Genomic DNA, 18,942 nt, shown 5'->3' with positions numbered 1-18,942 from the left:
CATATCCTTTTTTAACTGAGTTATTTGTCTTTGTACTGTTAAGTTATGAGTTCTTTCTAAATTCCATTTACAAGTCCCTTATCAGATACATTATTTGCTAATATTTTTTCTCATTCTATGCATTGCCTTTTCACTTTTTTATTGGTGTTCTTTGAAGCACAGAAGTTTAAAATTTTGATGAAGTTCAATTTATCTGGCGTTTTCTTCTGTCTCCTTTGCTTTGGTGTCATATCTGAGAAATTGTTGCCTAATCCAAGGTCACAAATATTTGTGCCTATATTTTTTTCTAAGAGTTTTAAAGGTTTAACTCCTACATTTAGTTCTCATTCCATTTTGAGTTACTTTTTGTATATGGTGTGAGGTGGTAGTTTAACTTTATTCCTTTGCATGTAGATATCCAGTTGTCCCAGCACCATTTGTTAAAAAAACTGTCCTTTCCCCTTTGAATTTCTTGGCACCCTTGTCAAATATCTGTTGACCATAAGTGTAAGGGTTTATTTCTGGACTCTCTGTATTCTGTTCCATTGATTTATATTTTTATTTTTGGAATTAGGAAGTATAAGTCCTCCAACTTCTTCTTTTTCAAGATTGTTTTGGCTATTTTGGGTCCCTGTATTTCCGTAGGCATTATAGAATCAGCAAATGTTTTATACTTTTTGATGTTATTAGAAACAGTTGTTTCTGAATTTCACTGTTGGATTGTTTATTGCTAGTATATAGAAATTCAGTTGATTGGTGAATTGATCTTGTATCCTGCAACTTTATTGAACTATTTCTAATCTAATATTTCTTTTGTGAATTCCTTACCATTTTCTCTATATAAGATGAAATTGTCTGTGAATAGAGATAGTTTACATATTCTTATTGGATTCCTTTATTCCATTTTGGATGTGTTTTATTTTAATTGCCTTTTAAATAAATTTTACAAATGCAACGGAAGTCTTTTAAATCTACTCATGTAGTTACCATTTCTGGTGTTTTCATTCTTGTGCATGTATCCAGATTTCCTAAAAGACTTCCTTTAACATTAGTTCAGGTATGCTAGGAAAGAATTTTTTCAGCTCATGTATGCCTGAAAAGTCTTTATTTCTCTTTCCTTTTCAAAAGATATTTTTACTGGTTATAAAATTGTGAGTTGATAGTTTTATTCATTCAGTGCTTTAAAGATGTTGCTGCACTGTTGCCTAGCTTGTATTGTTTTTAAGAAGTTGGCTGTCATTTTTATTCCTCTTTATTTTTCTGTGTGTATGTGTTTAAATATGGCTGCCTTTAAGATTTTCTTCTTATCACAGGTTTTGAGCAATTTGGTTATAGTATACCCTGGAGTAATTTTTTTTTTTTTTGAGATGGAGTGTTGCTTTGTCACCCAGGCCAGAGTGCAGTGGCATGATCTTGGTTTACTGCAACCTCCACTTCCCAGGTTCAAGCGATTCTCCTACCTTAGCCTCCTGAGTAGCTGGGATTACGGGCGCGCACCACTACACCCGGTAATTTTTGTATTTTTAGTAGAGATGGGGTTTTACCATGTTGGTCAGCCTGGTCTCGAACTCCTGACCTCGTTATCTGCCCGCCTTGGCCTCCCAAAGTGCTAGGATTACAGGCGTGAGCCACCATGCCCATCCTACCTTGGAGTAATTTTTAAAGTATCTCTTTTGTTTGAGGTTTGTTGAGCTTTTTGGGACTGTGGGTTTATAGTTTTCATCAAATTGGGAAATGTTTCAGCCATTGTTTCTCCAGATATTTTTGTTTCCCTCTCTTTCTAGTGACCTTAGTTACAGAAATAATAGGCCTCTTGAAGTTACCCTCTCAGCTCTCTGATCCTCTGTTCATATTTTTTTCATTAAAAAATTTTTTTGTTTATCCTTGGATAGTTTGTATTGCTGTTGCTATGTCTTCAAATTCATTAACCTTCTGCAATGTCTAATCTGCGACTAATCTCATCCAGTGTGTTTTTCATATGAAATAATGTAGTTTTATCTTTAGAAGTTCAGTTTCGGTCTCTTATTTTTATTTACATCTTCCATGTCGCTACTTGACATGCTTTCTTCTAGGTTCTTGAACATATGGAACATAGTTATAATAACTGTTTGAATATTCTTCACTGAATTCTATCATCCAAGTCATTTGTGGATAGGTTTCAATTGAGCAATTTTTCTTCTAATTATAGGCTGTATTTTTCTGCTTCTTTGCCTGCTTGGTTGTCTTTTATTGGATGTCACAAGACAGTATGCATTTTGCCTTTTTGGGTTCTGAGACAGTGATAAGTTATTTGGAAGCAATTTGATTCTTTCCAAGCTTGGTTTTGAGCTTTTAAAGGTGGTGCCAGAGCAGCTTTTAGTATAGGGGTAATTTTGCCCATTGTAGGCCATACCCTTTTGAATACTCTTCCTGATGCCCCTTAAATTACAAGGTTTTCTTCTCTGGCTGGTGGGAACAGACTGTTCTCCTATGCTGTATTAGCTACAGAAATTGTTTCCACTGTTCATTTTGGGCTCTTTCCCTGGGATGAGTAGTTTTCTCACATATATATGCTCATCAGTGCTCAGTAGTTGACGCGAAGGGATTCTGCAGATCCCTGGAGCTCTCCTATGCAGCTCTATCCTTGCCATTACTTTGCCCTGCAAACACTAGAAACCTTGGCTTTCCTGGACTCCCAGCTGTATTTTTTCAACTCAGGGAGATTGCTGGGCTCTGTCTGGGTTTACCTACCTTAGCCCTGAAAACTCTCCACAGCAGTTAGCTGGGACAGTTGTAGGGCTCGCCCTGTTTGTTTCTGCAATTCCAGTGATCATTCTGTGTTGCCTGCTATCCAGTGAAAACTATTGTTTCCTGTTTTTTGTCAGGTTTTTGTTTTGTTTTGTTTTCTGAAGCTAGGGTAAATCTGGTCCCTGTTACTCCATCTGGGCTAGAAGAGGATGTCCTACATTGTGGGGGGGTATATGTGTCTGTGTATGCTTTTTCTTAAGACTGGAAATGGTGATGTGCTTTTTCTTTTCCTTTTTTTCATTGAAGAGCATGTCTTGTGATTTTTTTTTTTTTTTTTTTTTTTTTGACAGAGTCTCGCTCTGTAGCCCAGGTACAGTGGCGCAGTCTCGGCTCACTGCAACCTCTGCCTCCTGGGTTCTGGTTCAAGCAATTCTCATGCCTCAGCCTCCCAACTAGCTGGGATTACAGGAATGCACCACCATGCCCAGCTGATTTTTGTGTAAATAGAGACGGGGTTTCACTATGTTGACCAGGCTGGTCTTGAACTCCTGACCTCGTGATCCACCCACCTTGGCCTCCGAAAGTGCTGGGATTATAGGCGTGAGCCACTGTGCCCAGCCATCTTGTGATTTTTTTCTGTGTGTAGTCTTTGTTTGTATTGATGTTGAGTATCCTTAATTCATTAAGGATTTCACAGTGGTAATTAGGTCAGTTCAAGTCTTCTGGGAAGCAGACTGCAAGATGGATTTAGAAATGGAAGAGATTTAATGAAGAAAAAGCCTACAAAGCATAAAGAGTAGAATGAGCAGGAATAGAAAGGGGGAGTCTTCAGATTTCACTACAGTCTGGCACCTGTGACACGAGAGGAAAAGAAGGAAGATTGACTAGGAAGAACCTCAGACTTCAGATTGCTATGCAATCTGAGATAAGCGTCCTTTTTGCTAGTGAGGAACCCCAGAGCAAATACTGCCTTTTGAGGATGTCATTTGGATCAGAAATAGCTCAGTTTTAGTGTCTCTACTGTTCCCAGTCATTGGCATTGGCATGAACACTGCAATGGATCCCAAAAGTTTGGCAACTGGAGGCTGTTAGCTGATTATACTCTGCAGCAAGTTCCCTCTCTCTTTTGTGGCCATATTGCTTTATTTTTCACAGTTAAGCCTACTATTCATCAGGAAGTAATATGCACATGTAGTGTTAAGTAAGGGTCACAGTTCATTGCAATTCAGAGAGAAAAGAATCTTCTTCCCAATAGATGGTGTTGGGCCCATAGACTGCCAACATTGGGTCAATAGACTGTCAGTATTGGCCCAACACCATCTGTTGGGAAGAGGATTCTTTTCTCCTCTGAATTGCAATGATGCCATTGTTGTAAGTCAAGTGACTGTAGATATGTGGCCTTTCCTCATCATGTTTTCTTCTTTGGTAATTCCTGTCCTGAACTTTATGTTTATAATTCTTTTGTTTTTCTATATCAGGGGTTGGCCGACTTTTTCTATAAATTGGACAGGTAGTAAATACTTTAACTTTTTCAGGCCGTAACATCTGTCTCAACAACTCAACTCTGCCACAATAGCATTAGAAGAGCCATAAGCAATATGCAAATGAATGAGCATGGCTGTGTTTTAATAAACCTTTGTTTACAAAAACAGGCAGTGGGCCGGATTCGGCTTGCAGCCATGGTTTACCAAGCCCTATCCTACAGTGTAAATATATTTTTTTTGAAATAGTATTTAATTTCATATATATTTGGAACTTTATATAAATGAGCTCATATCCATTTGTATTGTGTGATTTGCTTTTTATTTCGTATTATGTTTATGAGATTTCTAGTTTTTTTTTTTCCCTCTATGGCTCTTCCAATGTTACGTGAGATTTCTTTATGTTGTATGTAGTTATATTTCATTTCTTTTCACTGTCTCAGGGTTTAGTCAGTTATTTTAACTTAGAAAATTTAAAGAAAAATTATTGAATAGTGCTAGAGAACCAAAAAGGCAAAAAGGGAACATTAAAGTATCATGAAAGTAGTAACTATAAGAAACAACCACAATCTCTAGAACTGGATGAGAGGGCAGAATAAGTCGGAATTATTGAAACTTAGAAGCTTAGAGGAGGGGCCCCTTAAAGCTGCAACTTGGACCTCTGGTGATGGGATGCCAACCCGGCTGGTACTGCCATTTCTGAGGAGGCCTGATAAAGGCTGGTTCTGTAAGGGCTGGAAAAAATTGCAAACTGGAATCAGCAGTACTTGCCAGGGTAAGGAACTCAGGGGTGACACTGTCAGTAACAGGAAGGAAATAGCCTTCCTTCTTTGTTCCTGGTCTTCATCTAGTTCTTTGTGTTGGCAGAGTTCAACAGAGCGCCAGGTGGCGAAGGAGAAATGGCGTTTCCAGAGTCTTAGACTTAGCATCTCAAAGAAGAGGGTGGAAGGGTAGTTTTGAGGGGGGAAGTTAGTATCATAGCTACCAGTTCCTCTAGAATTTCATTGTATCAATATGTCAGCCACAGTTTTACTATTCTGTAGTTAGTAGACATTTGTGTTTTCAGATTTTTGCTGCTGTTAACACAATGCCACTAATTTTTTTTTTTTTTTTTTGCCTAGTTACAAAGATTTCTCTTTTGTTCTTTTACTCAGCACATCACTAATGAAATGTCTTTTCATGGGTTATCAGCAACTTCTTCCATTGCCTTCTTCCCCCAGTCTATTTGTCTTTTTTAATCATTAGCACTGTTGAACCCACACTGTTGTTGAAACTTTTTCTTTCTTGTTTTCTCCTACAATGTTATATGCTTCTGATTCTCTACTTGTCCTTTCAAATGCCACTTTAAATTAAATTAAAATCCAATTACTTAAATAGAAATTAAAATCAAATGCCAATTTTCTTGGACTTGTAGATGATTTTTAAAATACTAATATTTTTTCTTAATTTTAAATACATAATTATTAAAGAAAAATTTAAAACATAGAAAAGTATAAAGAATAATAAAAAATCTCAACGTTATCCATAACCATACAACTGACTTTTAAATCTTTATGATTTTCTCTAGCTTGAAAGCTAGACCTACCTTTCCAGCTTCCTGCCTAGACATTTCCACATGAATGGCTTGCTGGCATCTTACATTGAGCATTTCTAAAACCAAACTTATTTTATTATCATCTTCTTTTCTCCATTTTTTTGTCCTATTGTCTTTCCCACCTTCGGCTATTACTATTTCCAGAATTCACTTTAGGGGTTTTCAGTTATTCTTGGCTACCTGAGGTAATTGGGCTAACTTAACTTTGGTGGTTGTGCAAATGCCAAGGATTATAGCTCCTTCCTTTTACATGTTACCTACGTGACTCCCTGAGTTTATGTCTTTAAGGACCCCTCCTAATGATGCTGAGGTGCTGGGGAAAACTTTTTGTAGCACAATAGATTAGAATAATATGGTGTTTAAAGAGCATAGACTCTGGAACCTGTGTTTAAGTCTTGATTCTGCTATTTAATTGCTATAATCCTGGATATGTACCCTTAAAGTAGAATAGGAATAGTAACTATTAATACTTAATAGCGTTCTTGTGCAAATGAAATGGAATAGTAAGGACAAAGTGCTTACAATATTCCTGGCATGAAGTGAGCACTAGATGTAATTGTTAGCTATTGCTATTATTACTCTTTGGTTTAGTACTCTTTGGGATGAACAGTAGGATATTTTGAATGCTTAGTAACTGGTGCCTCTGCTGCTAATCTTAGTATACTCTTACGCAGTGTGGGGACTATGGTGTAATAACAGTTCTTAGTATCTTCTGTTGAGTATTTGTTTCTATGACATTCACAAAGGGAAAGTTGTTTCCCTAGTAAACCCCAGTATTTAAGCGGGGGATATCTGCTTTTACTTTCTGTTTGCTTCTCTGTGTAAATCTCATGAAGCGTCCTAGCGGACAGCCAGTTCCTTTGCCTGTTTTTAGTTCACAGTAGGTTTAAATTGAAACAGGTAGATAGTGTTGCACCAGAGAAAAGATATCTAAGAAATTTCACCTTGCACCTAGGTTTCTTGAGAAGACTTTAAAAATTGGTTTTAGAAAAAGTGTAACTAATTTTTTTTTTTTTAAGAATTCCTGCAGGGGAGAAATAAAGAGTGCATCATTGAAGGATTTATGTCTTGAAGACAAAAGACGCATTGCAAACTTAATTAAAGAACTGGCCAGGTGAGATAAAACCTTATATGAAATGATTTATTATACAAAAGACAACTCTTATTGAACACAGAAAATTGCAAATATATTTTGATGACTTAATATCTTTGATCTTATGGTAGCAAAGAGTTTTGGAAAAAAGACATTCTGTGATGCCAGAATCCTCCCAAAAAGGTTTAAAAAGAAGCATCAAAAGCAAACTACTTTCCAATTTACATTTTCTTATTTACTTAACTTTCCCAATTGTTTGATGCAAATATTTATAGTGGTCATCTACTGAGGGAAGTTTTAGAAACTACTGTTGAAGTAGGTTGATGTTGTTGGAATCAGAGGCGTAGCAGTTACCTTTGATTTTTTCTTCAGCATCTGAAGAAAAAATATTTCACTCACAAGAATATCTATTGATGCCTTGCTAACTCCTAATGCTTTTCAATTAATGGATTTTCAATTTTGATACTTAGCTGTTTGGGAGTACTATTCCAGTTTATTAATGATGTATATGAGGCACATCTACTTTGTATGTGTAATTTCTTTGTCAAATATACATGCCCAGTTTTGGGGGTCTTAAAAAGTACTTAATAAATGAAATTATCTATAGAGAAATGGATGAATATAAATTGTAAAAGTTAAATTTATGGAGAGACCATACCTAAAAGTTGATAAAAGTTGATAAAATAGTACTACTTTTTAATCATTGAATTGCAAATAAAGATAACAATGTTAGGTATGTTTTGAACATATTTTGTGTTGAAGCCTTAACGTAAAGTTTGTAGAGGTTTTTAAAAAGACTGAAGTTAAAAAATTACCTTACTCTAAGTCACAGACTCATGGTTATCAAAGATGACTATAAAAAAGTGATGTTTTGGGAGCCGGAATATAGGGTGTGAGAATTCAAAGTACATGCCTTAGTCTGAATTTGATACGCTACCTGAGATAAGTAGTAATCTCTTTCATTAGAATTCTTTGGCTGTGCTATTTTCTAAAGTAGAGTTTTCATTAATTTCAGTGTTCTTTTATTGGGAAAACATTTCATTGTTATCCACAGTATTTGAAGATGATGTTCATGTGAGGCTATTACTACATAATAAGTCCTTTGATGAGGAGTTATTAAATATGTTTTGATGGTATTGAAAAGCTATTGCTATTTGTTTGACTCTGTTTGTTAATTAATGGTCCTAAGTTGCCATTATTGTCCTGCTGACCCATTTCATTTGAGCTGCCAAGCTTGGAGAATACCTGAAATATTAGAGCATGTCATTTTGGTATTTAATAACCCTCTACTTCCTACAAAATATGCTAGGTTTTTTTTTTGTAATTTCTTTATAGAAGGTCAGTGTGTTAGTACAAGGTCAGTATTAGTAAAAATCTGCTTATATACTGCTAAAGAACCCCGTTATTACTATATTTACTATTAATATACAAGTATATGGGAATAATGTGTTCTTGATTTCTTAAAATTTGCTGAGTTTCCTCTATTGGATATTTCAGTCTACTTTGTCTACTTTTGTCTACTCATACTTTGAAACTGCTTTCTTTGCGTTCTTATTTGCAAGACTGTTTGATTGACGTGGGAATGCAGAGAACAGAATCTCATATAAAGCAGTGGCAACAAAACATTCCCAGTTTTTATGTTCTTTTCCCTCTGAATTTTCAATCTGGTTTGAAATAGTTAAGTATACTTACGTCTCTTTTATCTTAAAAAAACACATGAAAAAATGCTCATCATCACTGGCCATCAGAGAAATGCAAATCAAAACCACAGTGAGATACCATCTCACACCAGTTAGAATGGCGATCATTAAAAAGTCGGGAAACAACAGGTGCTGGAGAGGATGTGGAGAAATAGGAACACTTTTACACTGTTGGTGGGACTGTAAACTAGTTCAACCATTGTGGAAGTCAGTGTGGCGATTCCTCAGGGATCTAGAACTAGAAATACCATTTGACCCAGCCATCCCATTACTGGGTATATACCCAAAGGACTATAAATCATGCTGCTATACAGACACATGCACAAATATGTTTATTGCGGCACTATTCACAATAGCAAAGAGTTGGAACCAACCCAAATGTCCAACAACGATAGACTGGATTAAGAAAATGTGGCACATATACACCATGGAATACTATGCAGCCGTAAAAAATGATGAGTTCATGTCCTTTGTGGGGACATGGATGAAACTGGAAACCATCATTCTCAGTAAACTATCGCAAGGACAAAAAACCAAACACCGCATGTTCTCACTCATAGGTGGGAATTGAACAATCAGAACTCATGGACACAGGAAGGGGAACATCACACTCCGGGGACTGTTGTGGGGTGGGGGGAGGGGGGAGGGACAGCATTAGGAGATATACCTAATGCTAAATGACGAGTTAATGGGTGCAGCACACCAACATGGCACATGGATACATATGTAACAAACTTGCACATTGTGCACATGTACCCTAAAACTTAAAGTATAATAATAATAATAAAAACAAACAAACAAAAAAAACCAATTCAGTAATCCATGTCTCAAGTGCCTATCTATCATGCTGCTACTTTGATATTTCACTATATAATGGTTAAACAGTGACTCAGTCTGATTTGTGTTTCTTAGAAGTCAAAATTGGACCTCTGTTCAGTAATTCATGGGCAATAATTTTCAAATAAATAGTATGACCAGTGTTTAAAAAAAAAATGCTCCTTTCACTATATATTTCCCTCTAGTCACTACCTTCTTTGCATTACAAGACATAACCTTTTTTCTAGAAAGAATAGTCTATATTATTTTCTATTCTGTTGCATTTTATTTTTTTATCAAGCATACTTGCTTGCTTATCAATCTGTTTATTTATAAATATGTCAAAGTGCAATTTGCATGCAATAACATGAACCAATTTTTAAGTGTAGATTTCAATGAGTTTTGACAAATGTAAGATATACAAGATTTCCTATTCATGATATACAGCATTTATGTTACTCCAAATAGTTTCCTCTAGACCTTTTACAGTCTGTTTCCCCTTTCTCCCCCATCCCAGGCAACCATTAATATAGTTTCCATTATTATAGTTTAGTTTTACATATTCTGGTACACCATATAAATGGCCACATGGTATATACTCTTTTACTGTCTTTTTTCCCTCTACCTAATGGTTTGGATGGGGGGTAGTAAAATACACCTAGCATAAAATTTACCATCATAACCATTTTTCAGTGTACAGTTCAATGGCATTAAGTACATTCACAGTGCTGTGCAACCATCTCTACCATCCATCTCCAGTACTTTTTTTTATCACAAACTGAAACTGTACCCATTCAATAATAACTCCTCATTCTCCTTTCCCTCTTGCCCCTAGTAATCACTTTTCTGTGGGTCTCTATAAATTTGACTAATCTATGTCACTCATATAAGTGAAATCATACAATATTTGACCTCTGTATCTGGGTTATTTTGCAGCATAATGTTTTTCGTTATTTTCAAGTTGTTGTGTATGAGTACTCATTTTTTATTGTTGAATAGTATTTCATCATAGGCCCATACTTTAATTTGTTTATCTCTTCTTCTATTAATGGGCATTTGGGTTCTTCAGGTTTTTGCCTTTTATGAATGAAGCTTCCATAAACATTCATGCACAAGTTTTTGCATGAACATAATTATTTTTCTTCAGTAAATGTTCAATTATATGTTGTTTGTCTATAACTTTATAAGAAACTTCCAAACCGCTTTCCAACGTGATTGTGCCATTTCACATTTCCACTAGCAACTTATGTGAGTTCCATTATTCTGTATACTCACCAACTCTTGGTATTGTCATTTCTTTACATTTTAGCCCTTCTAATGAGTGTAGTGGTTTCTCCTTGTAGAAATAATTAGTGTTTCCCGGTGACTAATGTGATCATTAGTGTGATAATCACATTATAGTAACATGACTAATGTGTCATTCTTCCTTAGTGAAGTGTCTGTCAAATCTTTTTCCCCTTTTTTACCCATCACGTTCTCTTCTTAATATTGAGGTATTAGAGTTCTTTATATATTCTGTATATAGAGTTGTCAAATATGCGTTTTATTCTCAGTCTGCAGCTTCCTTTATAATTAACTTAATGTTTTCTTTTGATAAAATTTTGGATCTTGACAAAGTTCAGTTTATCAACTTTTTCCTTTTGTGGTCCAGGTTTTTAGTGCTCTATATATGAAATCCTGCCCATCACAAATTGCAAAGGTTTTTTTTCTACGTTAGAAAAGACTTCCTACAGAATTACCTTAGCCTCCTTGTCAAACTGAATTGAACATATATGCATGGTTTATTTCTAGACTCTTTGGTTCATTCACTGATGTATATGTCTGTCCTTATGCCAACACTGCACTGACTTGATTAATTTTGTATTGTCTTAAAATCAGGTAAATCCTTTAGCTTTGTTCTTATTTTTGAAAATTATTTTGACTCTTTGAGGTCTTTTGCATTTCACTGTAAATTTTAGAGTCAGCTTGTCAATTTCTAAAGGAAAATTGTTTCCTGGAATTTTGAATGAAGTGTATTGGACATACAGATCAATTTGAAGAAAACTAACATTATTGAGTCTTTCCATTTACAAAAAGTTATCTATTATGTATTTAAATTTTCTTTAGTTTTTCTAGGCAGTAATATGTCATTTTCAGGTTATAGGTTTTGTTATATGTATCCTAAGTTTCTTATGGCTTTTATACTATTGTAAGTGGTGTTATCAAAAATTTTATTATACATTCAATATTCAATTTTTTGATTGCTCATTTGAAAAATAGATTTTTTTAACATATATTGGCTTGGTATCCTTCAACCTTTTAAAATTTGCTTGTTACAGTCGTTTTTTGGTAGAATCCTTTGGATTTTGCGCTTAAAGATGTCATCTACAAATAAAAACAGTTTTGCTTTTTTCCTTTCCAATCCATAGATGCTTTTTTTTTTTTTTTTGGCTCTTTTGCATTGGGTAGTACTACCAGTGCAATGTTGAATGAAAGTGGTGAGTGGACATCTTTGCCTTTTCTTATTCTTGATCTTTTTTTTTTTTTTTCCTCGTAGTTTTTTTTTTTTTATTATTATACTTTAGGTTTTAGGGTACATGTGCACAATGTGCAGGTTTGTTACATATGTATCCATGTGCCATGTTGATTTCCTGCACCCATTAACTCATCATTTAGCATTAGGTATAACTCCTAATGCTGTCCCTCCCCCCTCCCCCAACCCCACAACAGTCCCCGGAGTGTGATGTTCCCCTTCCTGTGTCCATGAGTTCTGATTGTTCAATTCCCACCTATGAGTGAGAACATGCGGTGTTTGGTTTTTTGTCCTTGCGATAGTTTACTAAGAATGATGTTTTCCAGTTTCATCCATGTCCCTACAAAGGACATGAACTCATCGTTTTTTATGGCTGCATAGTATTCCATGGTGTATATGTGCCACATTTTCTTAATCCAGTCTATCGTTGTTGGACATTTGGGTTGGTTTCAACTCTTTGCTATTGTGAATAGGGCCGCAATAAACATATGTGTGCATGTGTCTGTATAGCAGCATGATTTATAGTCCTTTGGGTATATACCCAGTAATGGGATGGCTGGGTCAAATGGTATTTCTAGTTCTAGATCCCTGAGGAATTGCCACACTGACTTCCACAATGGTTGAACTAGTTTACAGTCCCACCAACAGTGTAAAAGTGTTCCTATTTCTCCACATCCTCTCCAGCACCTGTTGTTTCCTGCTTTTTTAATGATGGCCATTCTAACTGGTGTGAGATGGTATCTCACTGTGGTTTTGATCTGCATTTCTCTGATGGCCAGTGATGATGAGCATTTCTTCATGTGTTTTTTGGCTGCATAAATGTCTTCTTTTGAGAAGTGTCTGTTCATGTCCTTTGCCCACTTTTTGATGGGGTTGTTTGTTTTTTTTCTTGTAAATTTGTTTGAGTTCATTGTAGATTCTGGATATTAGCCCTTTGTCAGATGAGTAGATTGCAAAAATTTTCTCCCATTCTGTAGGTTGCCTGTTCTCTCTGATGGTAGTTTCTTTTGCTGTGCAGAAGCTCTTTAGTTTAATGAGATCCCATTTGTCAATTTTGGCTTTTGTTGCCATTGCTTTTGGTGTTTTAGACATGAAGTCCTTGCCCAGGCCTATGTCCTGAATGGTATTGCCTAGGTTTTCTTGTAGGATTTTAATGGTTTTAGGTCTAACATTTAAGTCTTTAATCCATCTTGAATTAATTTTTGTATAAGGTGTAAGGAAGGGATCCAGTTTCAGCTTTCTACATATGGCTAGCCAGTTTTCCCAGCACCATTTATTAAATAGGGAATCCTTTCCCCATTGCTTGTTTTTGTCAGGTTTGTCAAAGATCAGATAGTTGTAGATATGCGGCATCATTTCTGAAGGCTCTGTTCTGTTCCATTGATCTATGTCTCTGTTGTGGTACCAGTACCATGCTGTTTTGGTTACTGTAGCCTTGTAGTATAGTTTGAAGTCAGGTAGCGTGATGCCTCCAGCTTTGTTCTTTTGGCTTAGGATTGACTTGGCGATGCGGGCTCTTTTTTGGTTCCATATGAACTTTAAAGTAGTTTTTTCCAATTCTGTGAAGAAAGTCATTGGTAGCTTGATGGGGATGGCATTGAATCTATAAATTACCTTGGGCAGTATGGCCATTTTCACAATATTGATTCTTCCAACCCATGAGCATGGAATGTTCTTCCATTTGTTTGTATCCTCTTTTATTTCATTGAGCAGTGGTTTGTAGTTCTCCTTGAAGAGGTCCTTCACATCCCTTGTAAGTTGGATTCCTAGGTATTTTATTCTCTTTGAAGCAATTGTGAATGGGAGTTCACTCATGATTTGGCTCTCTGTTTGTCTGTGATTGGTGTACAAGAATGCTTGTGATTTTTGTACATTGATTTTGTATCCTGAGACTTTGCTGAAGTTGCTAATCAGCTTAAGGAGATTTTGGGCTGAGACAATGGGGTTTTCTAGATATACAATCATGTCATCTGCAAGCAGGGACAATTTGACTTCCTCTTTTCCTAATTGAATACCCTTTATTTCCTTTTCCTGCCTGATTGCTCTAGCCAGAACTTCCAGCACTATGTTGAATAGGAGCGGTGAGAGATGGCATCCCTCTCTTGTGCCAGTTTTCAGAGGGAATGCTTCCAGTTTTTGCCCATTCAGTATGATATTGGCTGTGGGTTTGTCGTAGATAGCTCTTATTATTTTGAGATACGTCCCATCATTACCTAATTTATTGAGAGTTTTTAGCATGAAGCGTTGTTGAATTTTGTCAAAGGCCTTTTCTGCATCTATTGAGATAATCATGTGGTTTTTGTCTTTGGTTCTGTTTATATGCTGGATTACATTTATTGATTTGCGTATGTTGAACCAGCCTTGCATCCCAGGCATGAAGCCCACTTGATTATGGTGGATAAGCTTTTTGATGTGCTGCTGGATTCGGTTTGCCAGTATTTTATTGAGGATTTTTGCATCAATGTTCATCAAGGATAGTGGTCTGAAATTCTCTTTTTTGATTATGTCTCTGCCAGGCTTTGGTATGAGGACGATGCTGGCTTCATAGAATGTGTTAGGGAGGATTCCCTCTTTTTCTATTGATTGGAATAGTTTCAGAAGGAATGGTACCAGTTCCTCCTTGTACCTTTGGTAGAATTTGGCTGTGAATCCATCAGGTCCTGGACTCTTTTTGGTTGGTAAGCTCTTGATTATTACCACAATTTCAGAACCTGTTATTGGTCTATTCAGAGATTCAACTTCTTCCTGATTTAGTCTTGGGAGAGTGTATTTGTCGAGGAATTTATCCATTTCTTCTAGATTTTCTAGTTTATTTGCATAGAGGTGTTTGTAGTATTCTCTGATGGTAGATTGTATTTCTGTGGGATCAGTGGTGATATCCCCTTTTTCATTTTTTATTGCATCTATTTGATTCTTCTCTCTTTTCTTCTTTATTAGTCTTGCTAGCAGTCTATCAATTTTGTTGATCTTTTCAAAAAACCAGCTCCTGGATTCATTAATTTTTTGAAGGGTTTTTTGTGTCTCTATTTCCTTCAGTTCTGCTCTGATTTTAGTTATTTCTAGCCTTCTGCTAGCTTTTGAAAGTGTTTGCTCTTGCTTTTCTAGTTCTTTTAATTGTGATGTTAGGGTGTCAGTTTTGGATCTTTCCTGCTTTCTCTTGTGGGCATTTAGTTCTATAAATTTCCCTCTACACACTGCTTTGAATGTGTCCCAGAGATTCTCGTATGTGGTGTCTTTGTTCTCGTTGGTTTCAAAGAACATCTTTATTTCTGCCTTCATTTCATTATGTACCCAATAGTCATTCAGGAGCAGGTTGTTCAGTTTCCATGTAGTTGAGGGGTTTTGAGTGAGTTTCTTAATCCTGAGTTCTAGTTTGATTGCACTGTGGTCTGAGAGACAGTTTGTTATAATTTCTGTTCTTTTACATTTGCTGAGGAGAGCTTTACTTCCAACTATGTGGTCAATTTTGGAATAGGTGTGGTGTGGTGCTGAAAAAAATGTATAGTCTGTTGATTTGGGGTGGAGAGTTCTGTAGATGTCTGTTAGGTCTGCTTGTTGCAGAGCTGAGTTCAATTCCTGGATATCCTTGTTAACTTTCTGTCTCGTTGATCTGTCTAATGTTGACAGTGGGGTGTTAAAATCTCCCATTATTATTGTGTGGGAGTTTAAGTCCCTTTGTAGGTCACTCAGGACTTGCTTTATGAATCTGGGTGCTCCTGTGTTGGGTGCATATATATTTAGGATAGTTAGCTCTTCTTGTTGAATTGATCCCTTTACCATTATGTAATGGCCTTCTTTGTCTCTTTTGATCTTTGTTGGTTTAAAGTCTATTTTATCAGAGACTAGGATTGCAACCCCTGCCTTTTTTTGTTTTCCATTTGCTTGATAGATCTTCCTCCATCCCTTTATTTTGAGTCTGTGTGTGTCTCTGCACGTGAGATGGGTTTCCTGAATACAGCACAGTGATGGGTCCTGACTCCTTATCCAGTTTGCCAGTCTGTGTCTTTTAATTGGAGCATTTAGCCCATTTACATTTAAAGTTAATATTGTTATGTGTGAATCTGATCCTGTCATTATGATGTTAGTTGGTTATTTTGCTCGTTAGTTGATGCAGTTTCTTCCTAGCCTCGATGGTCTTTACAATTTGGCATGTTTTTGCAGTGGCTGGTACCGGTTGTTCCTTTCCATGTTTAGTGCTTCCTTCAGGAGCTCTTTTAGGGCAGGCCTGGTGGTGACAAAATCACTCAGCATTTGCTTGTCTGTATAGTATTTTATTTCTCCTTCACTTATGAAGCTTAGTTTGGCTGGATATGAAATTCTGGGTTGAAAATTCTTTTCTTTAAGAATGTTGAATATTGGCCCCCACTCTCTTCTGGCTTGTAGAGTTTCTGCCCGGAGATCAGCTGTTAGGGGGGTGGAGCCAAGGTGGCCGAATAGGAACAGCTTTGGTCTCCAACTCCCAGCCTGAGCAACAGAGAAGACGGGTGATTTCTGCATTTCTGCTTGAGGTACCGGTTTCATCTCACTAGGGAGTGCCAAACAGTGGGTGCAGGACAGTTGGTGAAGCGCACTGTGCGCGAGCCGAGGCAGGGTGAGGCATTGCCTGACTCGGGAAGTGCAAGGGGTCAGGGAGTTCCCTTTCCTAGTCAAAGAAAGGGGTAACAGAGGGCACCTGGAATATCCGGTCAGTTCCACCCTAATACTGTGCTTTTCCAACGGGCCTGGAAAACGGCACACTAGGAGATTGTGTCCCGCACCTGGCTCGGCGGGTCCTATGCCCACGGAGTCTCGCTGATTGCTAGCACAGCAGTCTGAGATCAAGCTGCAAGGTGGCAGCAAGGCTGGGGGAGGGGCGCCCTCCATTGCCCAGGCTTGCTTAGGTAAACAAAGCAGCCAGGAAGCTTGAACTGTGTGGAGCCCACCACAGCTCAAGGAGGCCTGCCTGCCTCTGTAGGCTCCACCTCTGGGGGCAGGGCACAGACAAACAAAAAGTCAGCAGGAACCTCCACAGTCTTAAATGTCCCTGTCTGACTGACAGCTTTGAAGAGAGTAGTGGTTCTCCCAGCATGCAGCTGGAGATCTGAGAACGGACAGACTTCCTCCTAAAGTGGGTCCCTCACCCCTGAGCAGCCTAACTGGGAGCCACCCCCTCAGTAGGGACAGACTGACACCTCACTCGGCCGGGTACTCCTCTGAGACAAAACTTCCAGAGGAACTATCAGACAGCTGAATTTGTGGTCTCACGAAAATCCGCTGTACTGCAGCCACCGCTGCTGACACCCAGCCAAACAGGGTCTGGAGTGGACCTCTGGTAAACTCCAACAGACCTGCAGCTGAGGGTCCTGTCTGGTAGAAGGAAAACTAACAAACAGAAAGGACATCCACACCAAAAACCCATCTGTACATCACCATCATCAAAGACCAAAAGTAGTTAAAACCACAAAGATGGGGAAAAAACAGAGCAGAAAAGCTGGAAACTGTAAAAAGCAGAGCACCTCTCCTCCTCCAAAGGAACGCAGTTCCTCACCAGCAACGGAACAAAGCTGGATGGAGGATGACTTTGACGAGTTGAGAGAAGAAGGCTTCAGACGATCAAACTACTCTGAGCTACGGGAGGAAATTCAAAACAATAGCAAAGAAGTTAAAAACTTTGAAAAAAAATTAGAAGAATGGATAACTAGAATAACCAATGGAGAGAAGGGCTTAAAGGAGCTGATGGAGCTGAAAGCCAAGTTTCGAGAACTACACGAAGATTGCAGAAGCCTCGGTAGCAGATGCGATCAACTGGAAGAAAGGGTATCGCTGATGGAAGATGAAATGAATGAAATGAAGCGAGAAGGGAAGTCTAGAGAAAAAAGAATAAAAAGAAATGAACAAAGCCTCCAAGAAGTTTGGGACTACGTGAAACGACCAAACCTACGTCTGATTGGTGTACCTGAAAATGACGGGGAGAATGGAACCAAGTTGGAAAACACTCTGCAAGATATTATCCAGGAGAACTTCCCCAATCTAGCAAGGCAGGCCAACATTCAGATTCAGGAAATACAGAGAATGCCACAAAGATACTCCTCGAGAAGAGCAACTCCAAGACACATAATTGTGAGATTCACCAAAGTTGAAATGAAGGAAAAAATGTTAAGGGCAGCCAGAGAGAAATGTCGGGTTACCCACAAAGGGAAGCCCATCAGACTAACAGCTGATCTCTTATTCTTGATCTTAACTCTTTCACCATTATGTACAATGTAAGCTGTAGATTTTTTAATAGATGTTCTTTATCAAATTGAGAAAATTTATTTTTGTTTCTAGTTTATTGAGAGTTTTTATCTTTAGTCATAAATTGGAGTAGAATTTGTCAATTTTTTTTATCTTTTATTGCTGAACATGTGATTTTTATTCTTTTTTCCATTAATGAGGTAAACTACATTGATTGATTTTTTAATGTTTAATTTACCTTGTGTTCCTGGCTTAAGCCTCATTTGGTCATGTTTTTTATTTTTATTTTTACTCTGTTGAATTGATTACCTGTTATTTTGTTAAATATATTTGTATCATCAGAAATATTTGAAGTTTTCATGAAATGTCTTAGTATATTTTAATTTAATTTTTAAAATTACAGTAAGATATACGTAAAATTTACTATTCTAACCAGTGTTTTAGTGTACAGTTCAGTAGTGGTAAGTACATTCACATTGTTGTGCAACCAATCTTCAGAACTTCTTTCATCTTCTGTGAAACGCAATGTCCGTTAGACAACTCCTTATTACTCCTCTCACCAGCCCCTGGTAACCACTGTTCTACTTTCTATAGCCATGAATTTTACCACATCACGTAAGTGAAAATAATATGTGTGTGTTTTTAATGTGGTAAAATACACATGACATAAATTGATCATTAGTGACATTTAGTATACTCATGGTGTTATATAACCATCACCATTTTCTAGTTCGAGAACATTTTCATAATCCCAAAGGAAACTATCTGTTCACCAGTTACTCCCCATTTTCTTGTTTCCCCATGACTCTGGCAGCTTCTAATCCATT

General features: G+C 37.2%; 1 protein-coding gene across 3 annotated transcripts in view; it reads left to right on the top strand.

The window, feature by feature from the left end:
- The window catches only part of KIAA1328 (KIAA1328 ortholog), a 372,817-nt gene that overhangs the window by 8,710 nt on the left and 345,165 nt on the right, over positions 1-18,942 (top strand). For all 3 annotated transcript variants that reach the window (XM_003261907.3, XM_012506309.2, XM_030810556.1), the window contains exon 4: positions 6,801-6,895. In XM_003261907.3, coding sequence (XP_003261955.2) covers positions 6,801-6,895 — 95 coding nt within the window. The remainder of the gene's footprint in view (positions 1-6,800; positions 6,896-18,942) is intronic.

Source organism: Nomascus leucogenys, chromosome 4, assembly GCF_006542625.1.
Source record: "Nomascus leucogenys isolate Asia chromosome 4, Asia_NLE_v1, whole genome shotgun sequence".
NCBI classification, from domain to species: Eukaryota; Metazoa; Chordata; class Mammalia; order Primates; family Hylobatidae; genus Nomascus; species Nomascus leucogenys.
The sequence above is the reverse complement of the archived record's forward strand: the minus strand, read 5'-3'. Positions and strand labels throughout refer to the sequence as shown.